This window comes from Oryzias latipes, chromosome 15, assembly GCF_053564925.1.
Source record: "Oryzias latipes strain Hd-rR chromosome 15, Olatipes_Hd-rR_3.1".
Classification (NCBI taxonomy): domain Eukaryota; kingdom Metazoa; phylum Chordata; class Actinopteri; order Beloniformes; family Adrianichthyidae; genus Oryzias; species Oryzias latipes.
In genome coordinates this window covers 22,449,526-22,475,689 of record NC_136251.1, presented here as the reverse complement: position 1 = coordinate 22,475,689, position 26,164 = coordinate 22,449,526, and the positions used below count along the sequence as shown (strand labels likewise).

General features: G+C 36.2%; 1 protein-coding gene across 7 annotated transcripts in view; it reads left to right on the top strand.

Moving 5' to 3' along the window:
• LOC101173247 (protocadherin-15) overlaps positions 1–26,164 on the top strand; it is a 233,982-nt gene that overhangs the window by 144,318 nt on the left and 63,500 nt on the right. For all 7 annotated transcript variants that reach the window (XM_078931825.1, XM_078931824.1, XM_078931821.1 and 4 more), the window contains 9 exons: positions 5,200–5,349; positions 6,842–7,035; positions 7,711–7,843; positions 8,069–8,148; positions 11,465–11,558; positions 14,046–14,174; positions 18,877–19,182; positions 20,955–21,185; positions 24,693–24,809. In XM_078931825.1, the coding sequence (XP_078787951.1) occupies positions 5,200–5,349; positions 6,842–7,035; positions 7,711–7,843; positions 8,069–8,148; positions 11,465–11,558; positions 14,046–14,174; positions 18,877–19,182; positions 20,955–21,185; positions 24,693–24,809 (1,434 nt within the window). The remainder of the gene's footprint in view (positions 1–5,199; positions 5,350–6,841; positions 7,036–7,710; positions 7,844–8,068; positions 8,149–11,464; positions 11,559–14,045; positions 14,175–18,876; positions 19,183–20,954; positions 21,186–24,692; positions 24,810–26,164) is intronic.

Sequence of the window (26,164 nt, the reverse complement as noted above, 5' to 3'; positions counted from 1 at the left end):
CTTAAATACCCTCAGGGCAATTAACTAATTGTAACCAGCTGTTGGTAATTGGCAACATGAGCTGGGTGTGACTGACTGAAGCAAAAAGAGAAAAACCTAAAAACACAAAAAAAAGGGCACAATCTTTAAAGCATGCTGTTGAAGTTATGTAATGCACATCTTTATAATAATTGCTTATTGTTTACATTACACATAGAAGTTAAAACTTATTCTGAATTGATGTTAAATGATCAAAAGTCACAATGCAATTAATTTTGATCATTTAGGAGCCAGATAGAGTTGAAACTATTGTCACCATGTGTATCACCACAGTACTTAGATTTAGATTCAACATTTCTTGGCCCTATGTGTAAAAAAATCCCTGAAGTCAAGATGAATTTAATTTATGTGAGAAGAAACAAAAAAAAGTCAAATATGAAATTGTTTACCACATAATGTTAAAGTAAACATCACTTTTTTTTTCTATCAAAATAACTTAAGTTATTGTAAAAGTGTTTTATTTTATTCTCACCTATATTTATTTTAACTTTTTAGTATTTCACATTGTGACGGCATTTAAGTAATTTAATTTTTTTTTTTGCGATACATTTTTTGCTTAACTTGGTTCAGCAAATGTTCTTTCTGCTTAATTTGGTAAAATAAAGCAGAAAAACTCTAAGTAAAGTATAGAAGTAGGTTTAGGGGCTGTCATCTGGACTTAGTTTTTAAAGTCAGAAGACGTTTCAACTCTTATCCAAAAGGCTTTGTCAATTCTGGAATTCTGGAACAGAATTGACAAAGCCTTTTGGATAAGAGGTGAAACGTCTTCTAACTTAAAAAACTAAGTCCAGATGACAGCCCCTAAACCTATTACTATGATGGAATCAACCTGGATGAATGAGAGTCTTCATAGACATCTAAGTAAAGTAAATTCTTTGTCTCTGTTGAAGTGAAAGCTATTCTCTTCCACTCAGATTGAGGTTCCTGTGTGAGTTACAGGAATGGCTCAGTTCTTATGGTCTCTAATGTAATATTGGGTTTGATTGGCCTGGTAAAAGGTCTTGACATCATCAGTTTATTAGGGTGTGAAGTGTTTATTGTGAGTGCTCAGTTGGCCTTTCTTCACTCTTAGGTTTGTTTATCCACTACACTCTTCTCCGAGGCCGGATGTGTGAGTAGGTCAGACACTGGTTGAGTGCTAAGAAAGCTTTTAAACCCAAGATTATTTCTAACACCACTCTTCAGTAGAGGTTGTAGGGTGACCGTTTTGTAGGTTTCCAGCGTACTCTCAGCTCATCAGTTTTTTTTTTTTTTTTTTTTTTCATTCAGCATCTAATCTGTTGGAGAAACTGCATTTACAGTGGGGCAAAAAAGGTATTTAGTCAGCCACCAATTGTGCAAGTTCTCCTACTTAAAAATATGAGAAAGGCCTGTAATAGTCTTCATAGGTATAACTCAACTATGAGATACAAAATAAAAATAAAAAACACATCCAGAAAATCCCATTGTTTGATTTTTAAAGAATTTTATTTGTAAATTATGATGGAAAATACGTATTTGGTCAAAAACAAAAGTTTAACTCAATACTTTGCTATATACCCTTTGTCGAAATGACAGCAGTCAAGCGTTTTCTGTAAGTCTTCACAAGATTTTCAAAAACTTTTGCTGGTATTTTTGCCCATTCCTGATAATTATAGTGCTTGTGGTTTAATTTGCAACTGAGTTAAATAACATTAAAAGTTACACCGAGACACTTTTTTGAGTACTGCATTAGCATGGGTCACCCTAGAATTTAGGGTCTGATAAGCAGAATGGAACCTAGCAGCAGAATTTTTAAATTTATGAACATGAATCATGCTAAAACTTTGTCTAAATTTCATTTACAAGTAGACTTCATTAGTTAAATTTAAATGATAAGGTTTTCAAACTTAGCATCCTACTTGTCTGCTTGTTTTTTTTTTCTTCCAAATCTTAAAGTCCTCCTCTGAATATTTTTTCATTCATTCATATCCTTTGATCTATAATAAAATCGTTCCCAGTGGTCTTTTAATTATGATTGTGACGTTTTTTCAGCGAAATGAAAAAAAAAGAAGTATTTTTTTTTAGGACATAGTTTCTGCAGAGCATCAGGAGTTCCTTAGAAACTTGCGTCTGAGTTTTGAGTTGGCGCAGAACTAACCCTCCACCTATATCCAATCATCCCTTTGTTTGCAATCTCTCCTGCTAGCTAATAGCCCCTCACACCCCCCAACATAACATTACCGGTGCAACAAAAATGGTGAGCAATGCCAAAAAATGAAAGGAAAATGAATCTATTTATGTTCAAGTGGATGTATCGGTATGGAGTGGAGCAGGGAGCTTGTGATTGGCTCTTTGCACACAACTGAGAGCTTCTCCAAAAAAATGTTGTCATTCCCCATGATTTGAATAAAGAGATACTCAGAAATGCAATTTTAGGCTTAAATTCTTTTATGTCTCTATCATGAGAAAACACTACAAGAACATGTTTAAAGCGCCAAGAACAAATTATACAAACATTTTTGTCAACTGTTTGTCTCTTTTTCAGTAGTTTTACTGTACATTCTTCACTCATGACTTTTCACTCTCGCAGATGTTTTCATTCATCCAGTTAGCATGCCGTTAATCTATTAGCAGAGGAATTAACGTCAAAGTCAACTCTATAGTTGACAAAAATGATGATAAATAACATTCTGAAACAAGTTCTTTCCACCACTCATTTTTAGAAATTGTTTACTGGATAATTAGATTGAGATGTTAATTGCTATGCTGTGCTGTAAGATTGGTAGTAATAAGAAGAAAAAGGAAAAATCAGCCATGTCATGTTAGAGGCCTGTTTCCCTTTAAGTCATGGTCCTCCACCAGAGGTCTGGGTACTTCAGGGTCCTGCGTGTTCCTTGGGCAGCACTTTTCTATACAGAGATCTGGAGGTAGTTCCTGGAATCTGCTGGAGCCACTCTCTCAGTGTAGAGGTCACAGTCATTAAGCTTCAATGACCTCTTTACCGTCCACATTTTCTCATTTTTTCTCTTAGTTTGGTATTGCTCGATCTTCTCGTGTCTTCATATTGATGCTATGAATTGGGACAGCTAAATTGATCACTTCAGTCTTCTTTACTTCATGTCCAGCACAACTATATCCGGTATTTAAGTCAATACTAATTGTTCAGTCTGTAAATGGAAGTCCCGCAAGTTCTTAGCTTGATGATTCTCAACTACTTTTGGAGGTTTTACCCATTTTGGTCTTGGGACCTCCAAGGATAATCATTTATGCTAGCTATTTGTTTGTGGCGCTCCATGTATGCGTTCCCTTCCCACATTTTACACCCTTCAGTTATGTGCTGGATTGTCTTTGCACAGCCTGCACATGGAGTCCTGCCTGGTGTGGTAGATCTTGGCCTCTGTTGGTCTTGTGCTCAGAACCTGTTATAGTTCTGTTAAAATTCAAAACCGAAAACAAAAAAATGATTTAAATCACCAGGGCCCTAACCATCAATTTAAAATCCTCCTGCACACAAAACTTGATTTAAACTTACAATGGAAGAAATAAAATTGCACATAAATAAATAAAATACATAAATTACATAAAATACATATTTGCTTGCCAAAATGAAATGTAAAGAAAGAAGTTACTACATAATCCAGCGATGCCTCTCATTAGGCGTCCTTCAATGTGTTGTTGTGAGAAAAAGGCCCAATCGAGTTTCTGCTCCTTGTCTGTCACAAAGTACCGTTTATGTTTGTTCATTCATATTCAGCCATGCAGCTGTTAAACCCGAAGGAAGGAGGGGGGGGGGGGGGGGGGTCTCTGAAGCAGAGGTAGAAAAATGGTTCATGCTCAGCTGACACCTGTTTTGATTAAACACTTTTAATGCCTTTTATATGAACTTGTGTTTGACAGTACCAGATGAGCAAACATGCTTCACAATTTCAACTTAGTCTTGCAGTTTTATTTTCTGATGTGGATATAATTTTTTAGGGTCCTTAGTCAAAGAAAAAAAAAACCTTGATGGACGGTGGGCAAAAAAAAAAAAAAAGACTGAAGCAACAGTAAATCAACATTAAAATAAAAAGAGCAACAAAACAATCAACCAATAAAATTCAGACATTTCTTTTGAATTATTGCTCGACTGAATCAGTTTAAAAACAAATAAAATGGCACCTGGACAAAAACAGTTATGTCATATTTTGCTACACACTATTTTAGGCTTTTACTGCAATCAAACAATTTAAGTAAAGCTGGTTGAAGCCTTGACAAACAACAAGGAGAATTGTAAAGTATAAAACTTAACCTCATCTGGAGCTGTTTGGAAGGTGTTGAATGGATGGAAATGTTAAGTGCGGGGTGTTCTAAAATGAGCTTGAGATGTGAAGAGCCCTCCATCAAATGTTTTGGTATTTTGGTTCGCTTTGAAAGGATATTCTTCTCACAATGGTTCAGTTCCTTCTTAAGATGTTCAAAGGAAATTAGATTAGTGGTCAAAGTTCACTTTAGAATAGTTTTAATTTCCTGAAGTGTTTTGTTTAGGGTCGATATTGAGTAAGACCCCTAGTTTAACCCACAAAAATAGCAGCTTTTGTTTTTCCTTTGCTTTTTTTAAATTCTTGATATGTCATTTTACCCAATAGATATTCAATCTTCTTTGCTTATACAGCAAAACCAACATTTTTGACTAGGGCTCACTAATGTTACAGTTTTCCTTTTGGAGCATTGCACCCACATCATAAAGAAGATCTACCTTTTCTAAATTAGTGTTTGGTAAAATTTTAGGGTGGCAGACATTTTCCTTTATCTACAAAATACATTTTCATTTGACTGCTGTTACAGTTGTTGAGATCTCGTTCTGCTATACACCTTATTTGATTTTCCACGAAGTCTATTCTCTTTCTCCCTTGCCAAGTGCTGGAGATCAGAGCTGCCACGGACAAGTAAACATGTGGTGTGCTCAGTTCTTTAAATTGCCCTTTAGGCAAACTTCATACAAACACTCTTTTCATCTTTAAAGGCTTTTCTGACTGCAATGAGATGCAAAACGCGTTCTATATAGGCTGTGGGGTTAAATTTAATAAACCAATCCTTGTCACTTTTTTGCATCAACTTCAGAAAACTTCCCAAGATAAAAAAACAAAACAAATACAAACGAACATCACAAGTTGAGCACAAACTTGTCAATTTCTAAATGTTTCCTTTCTGTTTTCACAGATGATAGCATCCGATGGTGTCCAACAGAGTATCCCAGTAACTGTCAACATCCTGGTTATTGATGCTAATGACAATACGCCGACCTTTACTAAAGTGTCCTACAACGTTGAAGTCTTCACCAACATGCAGCCAGGGGAGACAGTGCTACAGGTAATCAATTCAGCAATCGTTCTTATGTCTTTGCTTTCTCCCTCTGTCTTGTGCTGTGGCACTCTGCACAGCGCCTCTGTCTTTGTTCCCGTCCTGCAGAATCTCTCTCTCAAACCCTTTTTCATGCTCAAAGAGAATAACCAGAATAACCCAGCGTATTGTGTTGACATTCAAACCCTTGGAACATTTCCTTTTTTGTTCTCATCTGCAGTCGTAATCGACGAGCTATAGTGAATGTTTTTCTTTCTATTGTAAGTGCGCAGCCCAAGAGAATCAACACAAGGAGGCAACAGCAACGACTTTTCACCAGTCTTTACTGTATGAAGCTGTTAGCTGATTGATATTTTTTTAATATTTTATTTATCTTATGGTCTTTGTAGTGCAGCAGTGTGTTGTCGATATACTGCATCCATGTGGTACTTTTATCTCACAGCAAGATTATTTATGGTTTGAATTTGGATTGAGTCTGTGAAGCTTCCCGTTTCCCCCTCCCCTCTTTACTCTGTGTACCTTTGATAATCCGGAAACATGCATGTTGGAGTGAGAGAACAGATGATTTTTTAGCTTCACTTGGTCTGCACGCCCCTGGGAGAAACCGGCCACCTGTCTCGGGTGCATCCTCTCTCTGTCTGAAACAGAGGAGATGAATCTGATCACTCCTGTGATGTTGAACTGGATAAAACATGTATGCAATGTGGATGAATGTTTGGATAGATGGTTTGCTTGGTTACACTTCATGAGTACACTGACATACATGCACATTAGCATGCACAGATTGTCTTTAAACCACTGTTCTTCTGTAAATGCCGTTGGCAAACAAACCCCCTCCAGAGTTGGTACTTGGGCATGATCTTTTCATCTTCCAGACGATCTTTTGTGTGGATACAGTTTGTACAAAGAAAGAAAAAAATATGATTGTTGAAAAGGTTAAGCTTAATAAAAAAAAATAAAAAAAAGCCGCCATGAAATGAGACCAAGGGTCAGGAAGTGTCCTGCTATGACCGGTTAACCGATTTTTTTTTCCGTTATAATCCTTTTATGGGAGCTGGAGGGCCCTGTGGGACTACTGCTGCTTATTTGATGCTACAACTTTTACCCCCAGTGACAGGAGCATGAAAAAAGGAGGTTGGGGCAGCTTGGATTAAAGTTTCAGGGCCCAAATGATATCAAACCAACTACACCATGAAGACTCATAATTACAAGCCGTGGGTGGCTCCAGATTATTGGCTTGAAGGCCACAGTGACTTTTTAATGCATGGAGCATGGGCACTTTCAAGAAATAGTATACCTATATGTTTTTTTCCCCTTACATTGACAATAGATTTTTCTTAAAAACAATTCATTTCTGCTTTATTCAATGTGACACATATATTGTTTATCTTTAAGGTTGGCAGTCAAGGTGCCACTCTGACCTGTGTGCTCTTGTTTATTATTGAAACTAATGATATAAGTTAGTTTAATGAACATATTTTTCCACTCTTTTTTTCCCCAGTTAACAGCCACAGATGCTGATGAGGGCCTGAACGGTCTGGTGACCTATGAGATTCTGGCAGGCGGCCAAGGAGATTTTATAATTAGTAATCGCACTGGGAGAATCTCCGTGGCGCCTGGCGTCACTTTATTCGTGGGACGATCATATGCACTGACTGTCAGAGCGTCTGACAGTGCACCCGAGAACCAGAGAAGGTAGCTACATATTTTGCATAATAAAATCTCTGTTATTGTTCTATCAGTGTGTTTGTATAAGGCTTATGGATAATCCAATATCATTAGTATGAATTGGAAACAAACTGTATCTGCTTAGAAGCCATATTTGTTGCAACAATTATGTGAAATATGTGTTAAAATACACATCTATGCAGTATAATTTTTTGTTGAAGCATAACTAAGATGCTATACGGAAAAGAGTAAAAAATAAAGCCACCAATACTTTTTGAATTTAAAAATCTACAATGTATATACAATAAGAATTTTGATTTTATGCACTAAAAAAACTAAGATCTGCTTTTGATTGAAGATGTTTGTATATTGGTAAGCTAAACACATTCTGTACAGGAGGCATGGCCCTGAGGTATTTGATTGACAATGGTCTACAGCCAAGAAGGACACACAACACAATGTGATGTTAAAAAAAGGAAGAGAAGCATGCAAAATTACACACAAACATTTTTTTTTTTTTTTGCAAAAAAGCAAGACTGTGGAAGGTGAACCACAAAAGACAACTTTACAGAAATGTTTCATTGTAAAGAGCTAACTGAACTTTTTAACTCATCTAAAAACCATGGCTTTAATGAATGAGAAGCACCCGTTTGCCAATAAGGAATTATTTCATTTTTGGGGTTGGTGCGTTTCTCCTGCTAGGAGCTCCATCACAACAGTCTACATTGAGGTTTTGCCCCCGAACAATCAGAGTCCCCCACGCTTCCCCCTCTCCACCTACAACCTGGAGATTAGTGAAGCAATGAGGGTTGGAGCTATTCTTCTCAATGTGCAGGTAAGACACAAACATCCACCTCTTCCTTAGACAGAACAAGTAACTCTTTTTTTCTTTAACTCAAGATTCTCTGACTTTAACATGGCATGTTTTTTTTTTACTCTAAGACAGGATACTTTTTCTTTTTTTTTTTCTGCTATATATATTTATTTGTTCAGCTGTCATCCCCTGCCACTCAGCTGTGTTGGTACACCATGACCTTTATGCTGTTTTTTTGCTATCCAGGCCACTGACAGAGAAAATGATCCGATCAGGTACCGCATCGTGAGTGGAGACTCCCAGAAGGTCTTCAACCTCTCTGAAACGTAAGTGTCACATAAACAGAAAAGAACAGGTACATGGCTTTTTCTAATTTGGCACATATTTTCTTGGTACATTTGGAGCTTTCCGCTAGACCACATTTCAATTTCACATAGCAAGTCACAGAACAAGTCAAACTCCTTCAAAGGAATACTCCTAAATTGTACTCTAAGTTTGTACACAAAGACGAGTTAGCTAAAGCTGTGATAACCTCATGAATAAACACATAAATTCACTTGAGCAATCTTTGATAATGCTTTTGTTTTTTGCGTATTCCTCTGAGATGCAGAGGCTTGAGTCAAACAGCAACATTATGCGTTTGTGTTAATACTTTAAAGACCAAGAATCTTAAATGAATCAAGGCATTGTTTTTGTTGTAGCTTTATTTTGTCCGGAGAGAAGACTTTTGCGTTGATTTTGAATGTTTTTGCATCTTTTTTTTGTAATCTATTAATATTGTTTGAATGTAAATGTGTGTTTCTTCTTAGAAATATTGATTGAGCTCTCTCTGATCTAAACTTTAATACTTTGATATCATTTGAACTCTTTTGATGACTCCTGTTGTTTTGTGAATTCTCGCCATGTTACAGTGTGTCCTTATACCTTTAAAGTTTCAGTATTGAACAAGTAAAAGGACAGACAAAGAAAGCATGATAATTGCTAATATTAGGTGAAAAAAAAGCATGAAATATTAAAGTGCCTAATGCCTTTTGTCATCCATTAAATAAGCAAGTACATATGAGGAGTAGAGCCACGGAAAGACTGAAAATGCTGGATTCTGCCACATGCATTTCTCACTAATTGATTAAAGTCTGCTCTTTCTTTATTCCTTCGTCTTCTAGCCAGGAGAAAGGACAGTCTCTATAGAAGCACTGCGTGCAATCAAAATAAACCAGGGGGGCAGTTATTGGCTGCCATACTAATGGAAGCTCTAAAAGCCAGAAATGACAGAAATTACACTAAAACAAATAGACACATTTCTTCAGGGCATCTATCTTTTTATTTTTTTTTCTATTACAGTTATCTCAAGCTCGAGGCAGCCTGTGCATTTAATAACCATAAGAAGGTGCTGATGTAGCACACGATGAATCCAGAAATGATTAACTGCCGCACTTGATAAGTCTGATTTAACTGGAGATTTACATCATGTTCAGTTTTTCTCAGCTGTCTGAAATCTGCTCTGATTCAGTGATGACATGTTTGAAATACTGTGCAAATTCAAGCTACAATGCAGACTTGGTTCAATCTTCTGAGTGTGAATAATGAGCTCTTTGGTCTTAAATTCCTGATAAACGATGCAAGTTCACTTGAACGAAATAGGAAAATCTCATCATCAGTCTTTTATCACATGTAAGTTCAGAATGTGGACAAATTGCGCCCTCTTGATTACAGTCATTACTTTAAATTAATACAACTTCTGAAACTGTTCAAATGCCTTTATCATAAAACCTTTTATTTTTCAGAGTTTTTCTGCATTAAAATAGAGCAGATTTGTGTAGGATTTGTCTTATACAATCGTCTTTTAGTTATAATAAGATGATGGAGCCAGGTCAACTAAAAAGAATAAATATATACCAATGTGAACTGGCATATTTGAGTTTGAAACTAGTGTGTTTAAATAACAAGAATCAACTGTTTTTTGTCTTACAATAGTCAATCATTTATAGAGCAAATTGTTCATTTACTCATTATCTACAGAGAGAGTTGAAAGAGTGGAAGCTACATGTGCTCAAAAGAAAATTAAAGGAGTAATTGAAATGCTTTAAACTGAGAACGTTAGGAAATTAAACTACTTACAAAATGGTAAAAGTGTACAAATATAGGGAAAGTGATTTGTCATTTAAGTTAGTATTTATTCATTTATTTTAACATTTTACATAACTCCATAGTAAATTACTGATAAATTTTGGAATTGGTTGATATCTATCTATCTATCTATCTATCTATCTATCTATCTATCTATCTATCTATCTATCTATCTATCTATCTATCTATCTATCTATCTATCTATCTATCTATCTACACACATGTCAGCTATAAATGATTTTTTCTTTTACTGCTGGTAGCCAGGAGAATTAAGTGGGACGCTGAAGAAACATGTCACTTTTCTTTAGAATGAAGGCAAGGGCGACTTTTTGTCAAAATGAGTTTCTTACATTGTTAATTTGAGCTGAAATAAAAATATATCTAAACACTAAAAAAAAAGCTTCTTGAAATGAAAATACTTATTTTTTTATCTGCAAGAGTTTGTTGAGAACAGAATTTTCAGTTCTTGTCTTGTTAGGCAGTCTTGCCCTCATGTCAAATATTTCAGTACTGGAAACTCACACTTTTTGCATCATCCAAGTATATGTTTAGTGCAAGGCAAAATAAATCTCCCCAACTGGATAAGAGATATTTATATTTGATACTATTTGTTCCAGACAAGATTTCTCATAATTTAGTTTGTGTAAATGTGAATGTGTTTGTTTTTAGAAAGCAAACCTGTGGACTTAAAACTACTTTCATTTCAACCTGTGGCAGGGGTTCCAGCAAACTGACATAGATAGAAGTTTTGATAATTTATCCGACAGAATCAAGATTAGATTAGATTTGCTTTTATTGTCATCGTCCATTGTACAATGAATTTGAAGGTCAAACAAGGGTCTGCAATGTGACAGCTGAGAGCAAGACAGAGCAGTGGTCAGGTTCTGCTTGAACTGTTTGCTTTAAAACAGGGAAGTCCAAGAGGAAGAAGACCACAGGGAAGTACTAATTTACCCCTGCATTCAGGGTTTTTTTTTTCTTCCCTTTTCCCTCTCAGTACCTGCAGTGCATCTCCTGAGTAGTGCCTTGAAACTCAGTGTGTCACGACTTGTCTTGGAGTGTTTTGTGAGCAAACAAAGAAAATTTAGTGTTCTGCAAGGAAATTTAATCTACACTTTGTGCTCCCAGTGTCAGGAGTGAAATTATGTTGTATGGACAAGCAGGCCTGCTGCTTTGGCTGCTGCAGTCATTAGAAGGAAAACATGAATCTTTCTGTCTGTAGTCCAGGAGCCTACTTTACACAAAAAGCAACAAAGAGAGTTTTTGAATCTCCCACCTGCTTTTCACCCTCATCCCATTCTCTCTCTTTTTTCTTTTTTTTATCCAACGATCATGTTTTATAAATTAAATCTACCATTTAAACTCTAAGGCTGGTTCCTCTTTATTGCACTTTGTTGCACGATTTCTCCTTTTTTCAAGTGCACTACACGTTGTCGAGTTAGTGCAATTTCTGATGAAAGTGGTGCCCTTCACTGAAACAGTAACATAAGTGTTTTCACTGACCTCTTTCTGCAGGATTGGTCTTCTCCTTCTGAGCAAGCCTCTGGATAGAGAGACCACTGATCAGTACCTTCTGATCATCACTGCCTCAGACGGAAACCCAGGAGGGGTGAGCCACAGACCATTCTATTAAACCACTGACCCGATTCCTGGGGGTCACTTGTTTCTAGACCAAATAAATCATGTCAAGCAAGTGCAGAAACGTTCCATTTTAACAAGTCGAACTTAACTGTATTGTATATCTGGAGATAAACACAGAAAACCTTTGAATATCCCCAATCTCACTGTCTGTTGTATTAAAAGTTTGGAGAACCAAAGAACGGAAAAATTATTGGCAGACTACTTAGTTTGTTCCCTTTGCCTGAATACTGATTTAATCATTTGTGTAACTTGTTGGTAAAATTCATTGTGAAAAGAACTCCTGAGAATACAGTTGTGCTGTGGCTGCATTTCTCCAACTATTGATCAAAAGTAACTTTCTACAGAGTCAGTCAATTAGTCACTTCCTTTTATTCAAATTAGAATGATTCTGACTCACTGAGGGTTCACCTTAATGAATGTGAACTGACAATTACGTTCTCGCAAAATGTCAGTGCTTTCCTCTGTCAAATGGAGACTGAGCGAGAAATGCTGGGTTTCTCTGGAAGTCTCTGAGGTGGCAAAATGTTATGCACAAGTCTTTAATTTGGCAGTTTCATTGAACACTGGTGCACTCACTGAAAATACACTGTTTGCTATGCATAACTATTTTTATATCTGCTGCTCTGCAACCAATGCATGACGTATAAATGTTTCATCAGGCAAAAAGCATGAATATGTTTTATATGTTATTTTAGAATGTAACTATAACTACAGAATAGTTAGATATAAAATATCAATGAATTGGGGTTTAAAAAAAAAAAGAAATCAGAAATCTGTTTAATGTAAGATTTAACTTTATCTTAATATTGTCAGGTGGGGAGGGCTGGGGAGCATGAAGGACCCAAAATGCAGAGACGGGAGCACACAGTTCCTGGCCAAGGGATTTATTAACTTAACAAAAAGCACTGCTAAGCAGGGAAACAAAAACCAAAACTCACTGTGGGCATAGCATGATAAACAGGGCAAAAGATGTACATGGAAGAGACATTAATGACGTTAATGGACCAGCACAAGAGGAAGGCAGAGACAAGACTTATATACAGACAGGACTGACAAGACACAGGTGAACATGATCAGGACAGATTGGGACAAAGGAAGTAAAACTCAAAAACATGACAAAACAGGAAACCTTTCAAAATAAAACAGGAAACAGAACTCAAACAAGACAGAACAAGATATAAAGGAAAAACCAATACAATAGAAACCCAAACCATGACAAATATATTGTTTTTAATGTTTAGCCTTTTTGCATTTAGCTGTTATTATATCACAATGGAATAGAAGATGACTTAAAAGTTTTGGGGCATTTGTAATTACAATAGTTCTTCTTTTTTCATCTTCAGAACTTCTTTTAAAATATCTCAAATCTTATTTTTTTTTTTTATACCAAACTAACTGCCCTCATCGATTTCTAAAATTTGTATTCTGAGCAGTCAAAGCTTCTATCTCAACCAACAAACAGAGTTTGATTCCAAAAATTCGACTGCTGGATATCCCACGCTGGAAGAGTACACGAGTCCTAGGAGCTTGTTCATATCAGCTCTGCTGCACTTTCAGGTCGGGATTAACTTTCAAAAGCAAAACATCATTAGTCAGCTCTGTGTCTATAACATAGACAGTAGTCCATCCTTCTCTACTACACACTAACTGACCTGAGATGAACTCACAAGCAAAAACAGAAAACCAGAACAATTCTGAGCACCTTTATTTCCTCCTTGATCTTCAGATTTACCTTTAGTTTTACCAGCAGAAAGGCTCAAGAGGCACGTGTTGTTTTTAAAATAGGTAATTATCCATACATGTTACTATTAAGCCGTGTACTTTTGACCTTCCCACTGGTTACAGCAAGGTTACACATTGTGCATATGCAGCCTTTTTCTGTTTTGAAATATCTATATTTGTATAAAGTATATAAATGTTTGAAGGTTAATAGCAGTGGAGTTCTGCACTGGCCTTGCAAATAAACTACAACCTTAAAATTATGCTTAAGGGAATAAAACCTTCTCAGAAACCCAACATCATAAATATGAAATATAAAAGATTGTTATATCTGGGGGGAAAAAATACACTCAAAGGTATCCTATTTCAACTATTGTTTCAATTTAATTGATTTTAATCCTTTAAACTGGATCAGATAAATCATATTTATCCTTATTTTCCTTAGATTGTTTTAAATATTCAAAGTAAACTCTGAAAAACGTTTCTAAATAATAACATTGTTTGCTATTCAACCCTAGCTATCCTTTATTATTTAAATGGTCCACTGTGTATTGTCAGTTTCAACAGGGAATGTCCCTAATAATTATGAATTTTTATTTATTTATTTTTTTTACCTAGAGGACATCATGTTATTAAATTTTATTGTTAGTGGTTAAGGCCTTTTTTTTATTTGTTGTTGTTGTTTTTAGAATTGATGTGGATTTTTTTCCCCTCCTTTCTATTTTTCTTCCTTTAGATATCCACTGCTACAGTCAGTGTAGTCGTCACCGATGTCAACGACAATGACCCAAAATTTGACCCAACAATCAACACTAATTTTACTGTCCAAGAAGAAAAGGCCAATTTGTTTGTAGGACAAGTCAGGGTAAGTTTATTGAGATGTTTTTTGTTGTTATAGTTTTTTTTGACAAATTACATTTTCTTATACCTGTCATGTCTTGAATACACATTGTCACTTTGGCAGGTTGCACGTGTTTCCTGACTGTAGCTCAGTTACCATTGTTGCTTCTCATTAGGAAAACATCACTCTATATTCAGCATGGTCGACACACAGGTGCCTCCCTGTTGCCTGACTCGGCTCCGATTGCTCAGGTTTTTTAATTAGTTTGGTGGATTAATTGGCGGGAATTAATAAAAAAATAAAAGATGGCTGACCTTCATCACATACCCAAATACACAATTGTTCTACTGCAACATGAAAATCTGCAATTATATTCACATTTTTTTAAATCCTTTTTCTTCCCCCACGTTTAGTTGTTGACAATGCTCTTACTTTGTCTCAGTATAGAAATTTGACAATTTACAGTTTAAACTTTGGATGGATTAATAATATTTATGTTTTTTAATAATTACATTTTGCAAATACATAGTTTTTTTTTTCCTTTGGGTTTAGTTTTAACATCGTTTTTTTTCAGTGAATCCATGGACATCCTGCTATACTTTAAGAGAAATATAACTTAAACTCCAAGTAAATGTTGAAAGATCCTAAAGTGTGAAAAGGATAAAAGTGCATTTGAAGGAAGCTCTGTGTTTGTCGGCAGTGAAGCTTCCTCTAGTTTTGCTTGCAACTGTTTTCCCAGAAATGCAGCCATCGGCGAGAATAAGGCTTAGTTTAGCGCTCTGACTCTCCCTCTGTCCTGCTTTGGAAGGTTTTCTGAGCTGGCCGCCTGCCAGCCTGAGCTGAGATTCTGACTGAAAAGAAAAGTACATTAAAGTACTCAAGCAAACACAATCCCACTTTCTATGCAGATACTCAAAGAAGCTGCACTTCAGCAGGTTGTAGCCAGTCAAAAAAGTGTGATGTTGTTTTTATTTATTAATTATTTCTTAAGATAAAAAGCACATTTCTCCTTACATAATTCGTGAAAAATGAAAGGTTCATCTTTGTGCTGCACTTCTTTTTATGTGTTACAGTCTCAATTTTCTTGTAAAGACTTTAATTTGAAGTTCAATTTTTGCAGTAATTTTACTTTATAAAGTTCATTCAAATCCAAATAACCATAATAATATTTAATAAAAATAATATTTTAAATATTGTATTTTTGAAAATTGATTTATGATTTATTTGATAATCAAACCAAATGTTTGGTTATCCAACATGATTACCAACGAAAAATTATTTGACTCTTCAGCTCCTTGGTCCCTCAGTAGTGGTGTTTCACCTGTAAGCAGATTGAAACCCACTTATTTGGGGGTTTCAAATAAGATCTGCTTATTTGTTCCGTATCAAAGTTTAATTGCGCTCCAGTCCCTGCCAAATGAAGCCGTGGCACGATCAAACCTGGGGCCGGATTGAACAGCTCAGTTTGAAAAAGCCCATAGTGACCAATTAAGACACGCTGGGTTTTTGTTACGTCACATTTTTTGATCCAAAGAGGAATTGTCCATCCCCTCAGCTCCACCCAGACAGCTTTTACTGCACCGCAGGAAAGGATGTGCAACTCCGTTGATCAGTGTGAAAGTAGACAAGCGGACAAGCTAGAAAAGAAAAGTGGGATCCAAAAAGCTCCCAAAACAGGGTGCTGTGAACGGAGACAGACTTGTAAGTGTATGAAACAGGTGTTTGTGGGATTGGCAATACAAATGTTTATATTGAAATTCTGTCAAAATGTATCACTTTTTTATGCTTTGTGTTGACTGTGTTTTACTTGTCCATCATCTGAATCCTCATTTTAATTTCTAGAAATACAAAAGTCAAAGTATTACTTTTATTTATTTTTACGTAGACTACATATTTTTTTAGGATTTCTTTATCTTTCATCACCCTTCTTACCCCAATAGGCTGTCAAAAAATCAGTTACTGCGAGTTCTTTGTCCTCAGGCCTGAATAACAGCTTATGTTGTAAAGATTTTTTTTTGAGGAGCTTTATGAAAGTGCGTGCCCGTTATAAATCAGTCTCGACAAAACAAATATTGCTGCTACCAAACAGTAGCCCACAGCTTTCTGCAGCATGACACATTTGGTGGAGTTCAAGTGACAGAAACGTGGACGGACGCGAAGCAGGCTGCTGAAACATACCTAGTTATTTCTGTCAACTTAAGTGTTTCCCATGTTACTGTTAAATCAGCAGACTTTCTCAAGTAGTGCCTTGAATTTACCTGCAGGGAGGGAGTCATGTTGCTGCCAGAAACAAGGCTTTAAGCAGCTGCCAGCAGTGAAGATAACTGCACTCCACATACATAATGCTATTAAGAAGCTTAATGCTGGTGTTAGAGCATTCGGGATTATCATTCCATTAATTGGAACGGGTTCCTACCTGCTCCTTTTTTACACACATCTCCAAAGATTGGGGACAATTTACCTGGTTGTCACAGCTGACAGCAGAGTCATCTGTTTTCTGACTGACAAATCCTTCCACACATAAACCCATTTGGTTTGTTCCTAGCAGGAGGCCGTAATCCCCGTATTCTGATGGTTGGAGAACAAATCACGGCAACTTGCATCAGACAAAGCATGGAAGAAACCTCCATTAGTCATCTTACTGAATATAATGCAATCCGAGCTTTGTTCAGTGTCATTTACACTTTTTTTTAATATATAATGTTGTAAACTTTATTTTTTATCATACAATGCCATCTTCAATGCTTTTGTTACATTCCAATTTTTTTCCCCTGCAAAAAAAAAAATACTTTCTCTGTGACATATTTAGATAATTCAGGCCTTAGCATTAATTATCCAAAGCTACACGATTATGTTTGTGAATGAAGAAAAAGATGCATAAATGATAAACCCCACTACAGACAAAGCTGCCACACAAAGTAGAGAAATCTCAGCAGAGCAACAAATTAAAAGGTTTGCGTGAGCCTGTTTTTGTAAGAAGAGGTTTTAAGTGCAACACCTATTTTTGCCTAGTGCATGACTACTTCCTCAATCAGTGTTTTGTGCATGTTAGCATCTCCTCATAACTTTTGCCTGGTAGGCTAAAAATAAGCACATAGTGCGCAACAAATTCAGAACACTACTTAGGCACAAAACGAGTAGTAATTGTGTTTGTGTTCTTGTCATAAACAGAACAATGATTTGACCGCTAGTTACTATTTGTGGACACAAAAGCTTACAGTTGTTGTGCTCTGTGACTTATTGCATTTGGTTGACGTGACATCTCACACTGCAGTCAGAAAAAAGGGCACATCTCTCATGCAGTGTACTTGGTTGAAGAGGAACAGACAGTTTTAGCAAATGTGTGAGAATTACACAAAGTATTAATATTAAAAACATTTTTAAAAAAAAGGAACATAGACAGGAAGAATTTACAAAGTACGGTAATGTAATGTAGCTTTTTTTACAGCTCAATCAACCCCTAATGCAGAGCTCCATAAATTTACATATAAACATTTAAATAGTTATATAAAAAAAAAAATTTACTGATAGGATTTATTCCTTAGGAATATTTAAAATATATCACTTCTGTTAAATTGTGTTTTTACTTTAGCTGAAAATATCTTGTAATTTTCTTTGCAACTATCGATTAGTTAGTAAGCAAAGCAAAATTAAGGCTTTAAATAAGCATGCATTTATTTGTGCATCACTATACATATATTAGTGTGGAGAAATCTTGCTTGCATCCATGTCAAGTCAGTATATTTTATATTATGTGATTATATTCCTTAGCAGACTTTCTATGAACCTGAGAAAGAGACCAAAAGAAAATTATTTAGGAAGTCATTAGTGAAAGGTTGGGGATTTTGTTTTTTTCCAAGTTAATTCAATCTCAAACTCTGAATGTGCCTTCCTCCTGAGCTTTGGTTACCATGGCGACTTCCAACTTAAATCAAAACTGCTTCTGTGACACTAAAAAAAACCTCTAGCTTCAAGCTCAGAATGCCTTCACTGTTTTTTTTTTTTTTACTTCAAGCTACACCCTTTCTTTCTTTCTTTTTTTCTTTTTTTTTGCTGTGAGTTAGACAAGTGTTTGTTGCTCTGATTATTATTTTTTATTTTAACATTTTGAGTCAAATTTGCTTGAATGTCTACAACTAAAATATTTTGTTGTGACTGAATTATTAATCAGTTTTTGTAGATGTTTTAAAAAGAAAAACTTAATAAGGCTAAGTTATTCATGTCAGCAGTGATGTTGTTTTTTTGTTGCTACTGATATGACACATTTAAAAATGTGAATACTTCTATCATTTTTATGGATATTATTCAATATTCTCTACTCTCTGACCCTATGGCTTGATAGCTCCGATATCGATGGCCATTTTTGTTGCACCAGTAATGTTCGTTTGTGGTTGTGAAGGGCTGTAAGCTGGCGGGAGAGTATGCAAACAAAGGGATGACGGGAAATCAGGCTTACCACCAGCCAACAGTCCCGCCCACAACTCAGAGGCAAATTTCTAATGAACTCCTGCCACTCTGCAGAAACTATGTCCTATGTCCTTATCTTGCCTAAAAACAACATAATCATAATCAAAAGACAACTGGGAACGCTTTTAGAATAGATCAAACAATGATTGAAGTAAATTTTTACGACAAATAGAATTGTGAAAGCAGCTTTTCTGTTGAGTCTTTTTCTGTAGACTACAAGAATAATAACATCTTTGCTGGTTGTTTTCTCTGTCTTCAGGCCACAGACCCAGACGCAGGAGTTAACGGACAAGTTTTCTACCGCATTGTGGATCATCCTAACTTATTTGTGATCACTTCCAATGGAAGCATTTACACTAAAGTGCCACTAGACAGGGAGTCCAAGAACCAGTATGACCTGATAGTGGAAGCCTCAGATGGAGCGGTGGACCCTCGACGGACAACCCTTGTTGTCTCCGTCCAGGTTTTAGACATTGACGACAACAGTCCAGTCTTCTCCCAGAAAATCTATGTAGTGAATGTACCTGAAAACACCCCTGTGGGAACTGTGGTTCTCAAACTAAGTGTAAGTTTTAATTTAAAAATTTTTATGCTAATTTTTGTACATTACGATTTTTTTAGAAGTTATAAAATTATATTTTAAACTTTAATCTGCTGTTTCTTCCTCTGTAGCACAATAAGCGTTAACACGCATCTAAAAAGCAACTTAAACTGACAGAAATTTTACAATCTTCAACACACAGCAGACAGGCAACCTTTCCTGCCATGGCAAATATCTGGGCACTTTTTAACAGAATAAGACTTTAAGCTGTTTTTCTAACGTCATATCCAAGCTTTGAAGGAGAATCCATCTTTCGTGACAAGCATTAATATTAAAGGGGAAATCTGCCTTCAGCTTCAGCACTGTCAAATATCAGTGCACATGTTTTCACTGAAGGAGCGAAGGTGCAGGGTCGCTCTGTGCATGAAGAGCAAACATGAGCAGAGGGGCGAGTAATTGCTGACAAACTAAGAGTGACATCTCCCAGATTGGGATATAGCAAGAAGGGGGGTTGGGGTTAGTCGGTAAGAGGTTCTGTAAATAGTTCACATTTAAATAGTGGCTTTTTAACCTTTTTTAAGTTCTGCTAAGTAATATAGGCTAGGTGTGCGCTCCATAAACAGTGTGTAACATGTTTGTTCTTTCAAACTCACATAAATGGGCACATTTGATTTGTTGGGTTTATCTGCTTGACTTATTATGTGATACATCAAAGCAGCTGACAAAACTTGTAGCTGTTGGCAAATTGATGCAGTGTTGGGGAGTACATTTTGTATTTTTTTCTTTTTTTTTTTTTAAACAAATGATATTTAGTCGGTAATCACTATGGTGGTTCACCTCCTTCCTCTTTGTGAGTCTGTGCTGTCTGAAAGATTCTGTCAAGACTGATTTGAAATGATCAACCCAAGATGCTTCCATGTGTAGAATATTGGTATTTTTGTGCCTGAAAAGGCAAAATTAAACTATTAATCAGTGGATGTAATCTTTGATGTTTTAATAACTCTTAGTTATCCATTCGAAATTGCCCTCTTCAGATTTCTATTTTCTCTGTAACATAAAAATAAAAGCCTCACAACCTCTTAAATTCCTTCTTTCATATCAGTTCTGTGGTTAGTTTATTTTAGATGATCTTTAAAGCCGCATTACTTTTATCTTTGCCTGGATCAATTCTGGGAGTAGAATTTTCTCAGCATGTAGATAAATGAAAACTAAATTTAAAGAAAAACAGACCCCTTGGGCTTTAAGATGAAAGGAAAATAGAAAAAAAAGAAAGATAAATGCATACATTTTTCCGGAAATATACATGGTTTCATCAACCCAAAGCCAGTATGTTATCAAAGGGACACCTAAGCGCTTAGACATCATATACTAAATAAACCACAGTGTGATGGCGACATGTTGCTCTTTTGATTGAATTACCCTTTGGCTGCTTTCTCCGGATCCTTCCTTTTCTCAGAGTTCTGCCCATGTTGTGTCTCTTTTTGTTAATTTTTTTCTGATTTTGATCTTCTCTTAATCTAATATTGTATCCCAGTGGCCTTTGAAATTGATTTATCTTGTGAGATTTGTGATTTAATTCAAAAAGTTAATCTTTCCTTAGCGAATTAATTTAATTAAAACTTGAAAAAAATGATTTATGAAAGACACCCCTTCAGCATAAAAATGCTACTTTCAAAGGGAAGTGTGGCTGTACTGTAATTATGGTCCCTGTTTTGTTTGTTTTGTTGGAAAAGTATTTCCCCTTTTGCATATTTTATGTGTTCATCTGTTTCCTTTTTCTCCTCTTTGTCACCCAGGCAGTGGATGCAGACCTCTTCTCCAATGTCACATACCGCATGAAGACAGAATCTGCCAGACAGCTGTTTTCTCTGAACTCTATCACAGGGGAGCTTGCTGTTCTGCAGACTCTGGACTTTGAGGGTCTAGCAGCTATGGGCATGGGAGAGTCTTTTACGTTTCAGGTGGAAGCAGTTGACCAAGGAGGGGTAATGCCCCCTGGTCAAGCCACAGTGACAATCCAAATCAAGGTAAGAGCCCCTAGACAGCCAGTTCGCCATTAGTCAGCATCGCATTCTCCTTTTATCTCTCCATGTCCCGCCATATGCAGCATGGGCAGTGAACGTGAAGTGAGCACATACTTTAACAGCGGTGAAGTGGTGCTGTATTACAAAAGGGGGCCGAAGACAGATTACAATGACTCGTTTTGATATGTCGTTTAATGCAGCAGGAGTCTCCATTATCATTATAAAACACATTTAGCTTACTGACCTGCTCCCCCTCGCTGCATCACCTTTCAAAGAGAAGTGATGGATAGATTCTCCCGTCTGCTATGTCAGACCTGAATAACTAATTACTTTTGTGACAGCAATTATTTTACAGGCTTTACAAGGGCTTGTGTTGCCTTTTCTAGCCTTCTCAGGGATGAGCAGCTGAGCTAACAAAAGAGCTGTGTAGTTATACTGTTCATGTGTTAATGGATGTGTATTTTCACTCATCTTAATCCTTTTAAATCCATATACATCTTCAATTAAGCTGTCAGTGTTACATGGAAGAAGCAGCGGGGCTCTTTCAAGCAGGTCATGCAGCCTTTATAGTGGCGACTTTTTCCCCTGATAAGGACAAACTTTGTTGCATTTTGTGTGCTGCCACCCACCAACAGTGTTTGATAGGATAAGGAATTGCACAGCCACTCACATTAAACTACCGTCTGCCATTCCAAATGACTTTGAATGAGCCTAATGGATTCCCAGCAGCTTCTAGGGTACAAGTTAGATAGCTGATTCCTCTGATTCCATTTCCCTTTTCATATAACACCCCCAGACTGTCATTTGTGGTTTACATTTCACTTGTGTTATTTTGTTGTTGCGTCTTTTATTGTATACCTGGCTGTGATATTATAGTGATAGGCTTCTCTCGCTGTAATAAATAAGTTTCAAACTTTCTCTTATACTTTTCTCTTCTGGTTTGTTTGTATTCGGCGTGTGCTGAAGCTATTTTGTTGGTGCATGCGTGGCACATGCATATTTTAAGCAAACACGAGTTTGTCGATGCATGAGTCTTGTCACAGTTCCCATGTGAACACTTGTATCACAAGGAACAGGCTTTGTTGTTCAAAGCGAATGCGGGGATCATAGATTTTCGACGAGAAAACAGATAATCTGTGCATAGATCAAAGTGCGGCTGCCCTCCACCACCGAGTTTACAGAGAACACACTGTTGCTTATGGCTCAGCTGAATCAGTGGAAAGCAAAAAGAAAATGACACTCCTGCCTGTAATGTGTAGAACTATCTTCTTTCTGGGAAAAAAAGGTTGGCTTGATTTACATTTTTACATAAAGCAAGAGCATTGCACCAAAGGGGCTTTTTTCCCCCGTTTCTTTGCAGGTCCATTTTGTGTGAAAATGTAGTCTATTTTACATTGTGAAAGTGTATTGAAGTATTTAAATTAAGTTTTTAGTATTATTTATGTTTGTATCTAATCCTACTTCATTGCTGATGTGTTCATTTTCACAGTAGCCATTGAACGATTTGACATATCTAAGCACATTCTAAAGTAAATTAAAAAAATTAATAGATAAGTAATTATGTTTAATGGAAAACTTAATGTTCGTGGATTTTCTGTGTTATAAGTGTTTCAGATTGATGGTAATCCAGTAAAAAGAAGACTAACCTTGCAGGAACAGACATAATCAACACCAAAATGTTTAGCTTCAGTTTAATAATGTGATTTTGAAAAAAAATACTTTCAATACATTCTTGTAATTTTTCTTGGAAATTTAAGAAGTTAAGAGTTCAAAAACCTTGGTCTGGTCTTCTATTCACGCAAAACAGACACCATTATTTTCCGCCTCCACACCAGGTTGGCCACATTTTAATTCTGGACACATTTATTTCTTGAATTACATGAATTAGCATAATTTTCTGTGCCTTGTGGTTGTGTGGCAGAGTCTATTTTCTATGGAACACTGTCAAGGTTTATTCAAAAAGCTTGTTTTATTTTCTACAATGTGCATTTAAAAAAGCTAAGCCTTTGTGTGGGCAAAATTATTAAGCAGCAGAAAAACAGATCTCTATAAACGCCAGTAAAATATATTAAAATGCAAATAGGCTTTCAGATATACTTAGATGCCTGTTATTTCTGCATATTCAAGCAGACAGAAGCCCAGGGTTGCAGAAAAACTTGATGTTGAAAGTATTCTTATGTGTCATCTTCACTGCAACCCTTCGCCCATGCTGTATTCAAACCCATATGCTTCTATGACATACTTCATTTACAGTAGAATTGCAATATTAGGATTCCAGCTGCAAACTCTGGCATGCCACTCCTAGTCATGTCATATTGTAAAAAGAGTGGTTTCTTAGCATTGTTGGAGAGTCTTGAGTCTGGTTTTTGGAGTTGTCTTTGAAACAATTTACAGATTATTTTTCAAATTTTTCTGTAATAATGCTCATTTTTTAGGATGACAATTAAAAGTAATAGCAAAGTTTCTACACAATCGCACGTTTATCAAATAATAAATCACTGAATTATTAAATTAACACTAAAGTTTACTAAACTAGCATGTGATCAAGGCAGGTTTTGGTGGTTCTTCACTGTTTTATTCTCAAAGCTCTCAAAAAGAATCCCATAGAATTTTTCAATAGTATGTTGTTCGCCCAATCCATAAAACTTCAATTACTACATCCACATATTGGCAAAACAACCATAGCTCAGCTCTTGACTTGGCCCTTACGTCCTTAGGGTATAAATCTGACTCGAAGTGCTGGTTTGTAGCTCTTTCAACATTTGTAAGGTTTTATTTCTTTTTTTCTTGAAAAAAAAAAAAAAGAAAATCAATCCAGTTCTTTTCATGTATTCTTCTGTAATGTATGTGAGCAGCCTACGTTCTGCAAATTCCAGCATTCTTGGAATGTGTCTATCTGGAAGAAATGCAGTAAATTTATGAATGTTGTCACATTAAACGACTTAAAAATGCAGTTGTTTAGTGAAAAGAAGGTAACCAGAAAAATGATTAATGAGGATTGTTTTTTTTATTTTTTATTTAAACTTAAACTTACCAGCTCTGTTGCCTTCTGGTAGAGTGTCTGCCCTGTAACTGGAAGGTTGCGAGTTCAGTATGAAGGGGTTGGAAGAGGTTGAAATCATGGGGTTTAACCCACAAAAAGTTTCCAGATTGTAGCTGTGTCTGCTACTTACCGCTCCCCCAGAGGATGGGTCAAATGCGGAAAACATATTCACACACCTAGGTGCGTGACTGATAATGGGACTTAAACTCTAACTCCTTTGTCTATCACTCAGATTTTTTAACTTTATGTATTACAAAAGTCAAAATCAAAATGATCAAATGTATCTGTATGAGAAAGACATGAAATGTGGTGTGCAGTCTCACAAAGCTACAATTGGAAAACTCTTTTCCATAGAAGTACTGTTATATCTTCTTCTTTACAAACATATATGACTAATTACTAAGCTAAAACATTTTGTATGCTATAACATTTACATTTGGTCAATGGTAATGTGGTTGTGATTTCAGGACATGAATGACTTCTCACCCATCTTCAGTCAGGACCTGTATAAAGGCATGGTGGCACCTAATGCAGAGAAAGGAACAGTCATCACCACTGTTTTTGCTGAAGACCAAGACCCACCAGTGAGTGTAAACCAAACTATGAGTTTCATTAAAAGCAATACGTGATAGAAATGTAAAAAAGCTGCATCTGATTATCCAAGTCCTTTTGGAAATTTGGAATTGCAACAACTTCCAAGCACAGCATTTCAGCCATCCCATGGCATTGATGTGTTACTGTGTTTACAATCTTAATTATAAGGTGTCTTTATAAAAAATAGGTTGTGTTTGTTTTCCCCGTGTGAATAAATCCTCTGCCAGTTGTCCCAGTGGCATTTTCTTAATGTTTCTTTTTTTTCTGCAGTATTTTCAGCAGACCAAATCAAAGTGACACAGCTCCGACAAAATGTGAAAGCTGTGTTGCAGAAATATTTTTCAGGCTAAATCCTTTGCAGCTACCCATCTTAATATTTTCTGTTTAATTTCATTTACTGGTTATCTTTACACTTTTTTGTGACAAAAAGATTAAACAAAAATGGAGGACAAACATTTGTTAGATAGCCTTCAGTTTTGCTTCTTTGTTTGAGGGAGGTCCTGCATGACTAGACTTCCAGCTCATTATTAGCAGCCCCCCTGCTGGTGGACTCTCAATAAGTTGGGCTGAATAATCGTGTTTTCTCTCTGTTGCACATGAACACTGAGGGATACGGATGCTTGTCAGTTCTAGCTGTGGGAGGTAGAACATCTCTACCATGCCACTTTGATTGTTGCTCTTTACTGTGTCTCTCAGGTGTTTTTCCTGTTCCAAACTCTCACTTTTTGCTTCAATGTTATATTGTTGTCTGAATGACAATTTTGGGGTTTTTTAGGACTGTTTTCTATTGAATGTTGTCTTTCTAATAGTAAATACTGCTCATTAGAACAGCCCAGATTCAAAATGTGATGGACGTTCAAAATATTAAGGTGGGGAAAAAAGTTATTTTACTCCTTTTTCTCTGTCTAGCAGATGGTTTGAGATGTTGAATACTGTTTTAGGTGTGACAGGTTAAACTGTAATAGAAAAAGTTCAGTAAACTTGTCTTTTCTGAACTCCAGGAGTTCAGGTAGGTAAAATCATCTTGTTTTAAAACAAGATTTTAAATCATAGGCTTTTGCAGAACACTGAATGAGGGAACAAAGTGGAGAAAGGAAAAGAACAACGGAAATGTCAGTAGTGAAAGCTAAAGAGAAAACAATAGGAACAACATATGCAGTGCAAAACCAATGATCTATGCAAATTACATCATAAAACAGATTGTATCTCTTAAACCAGCCAGTGTTTAATTGTCCTGTAAATATGAGGTCAACATCTTTTATGGACTGCACAGCTGTCATAGACTCCCCTTGTTTGCAAAACACACAAACCAATAAAAGCACATGCACATGTCCGTTTCTTTCAC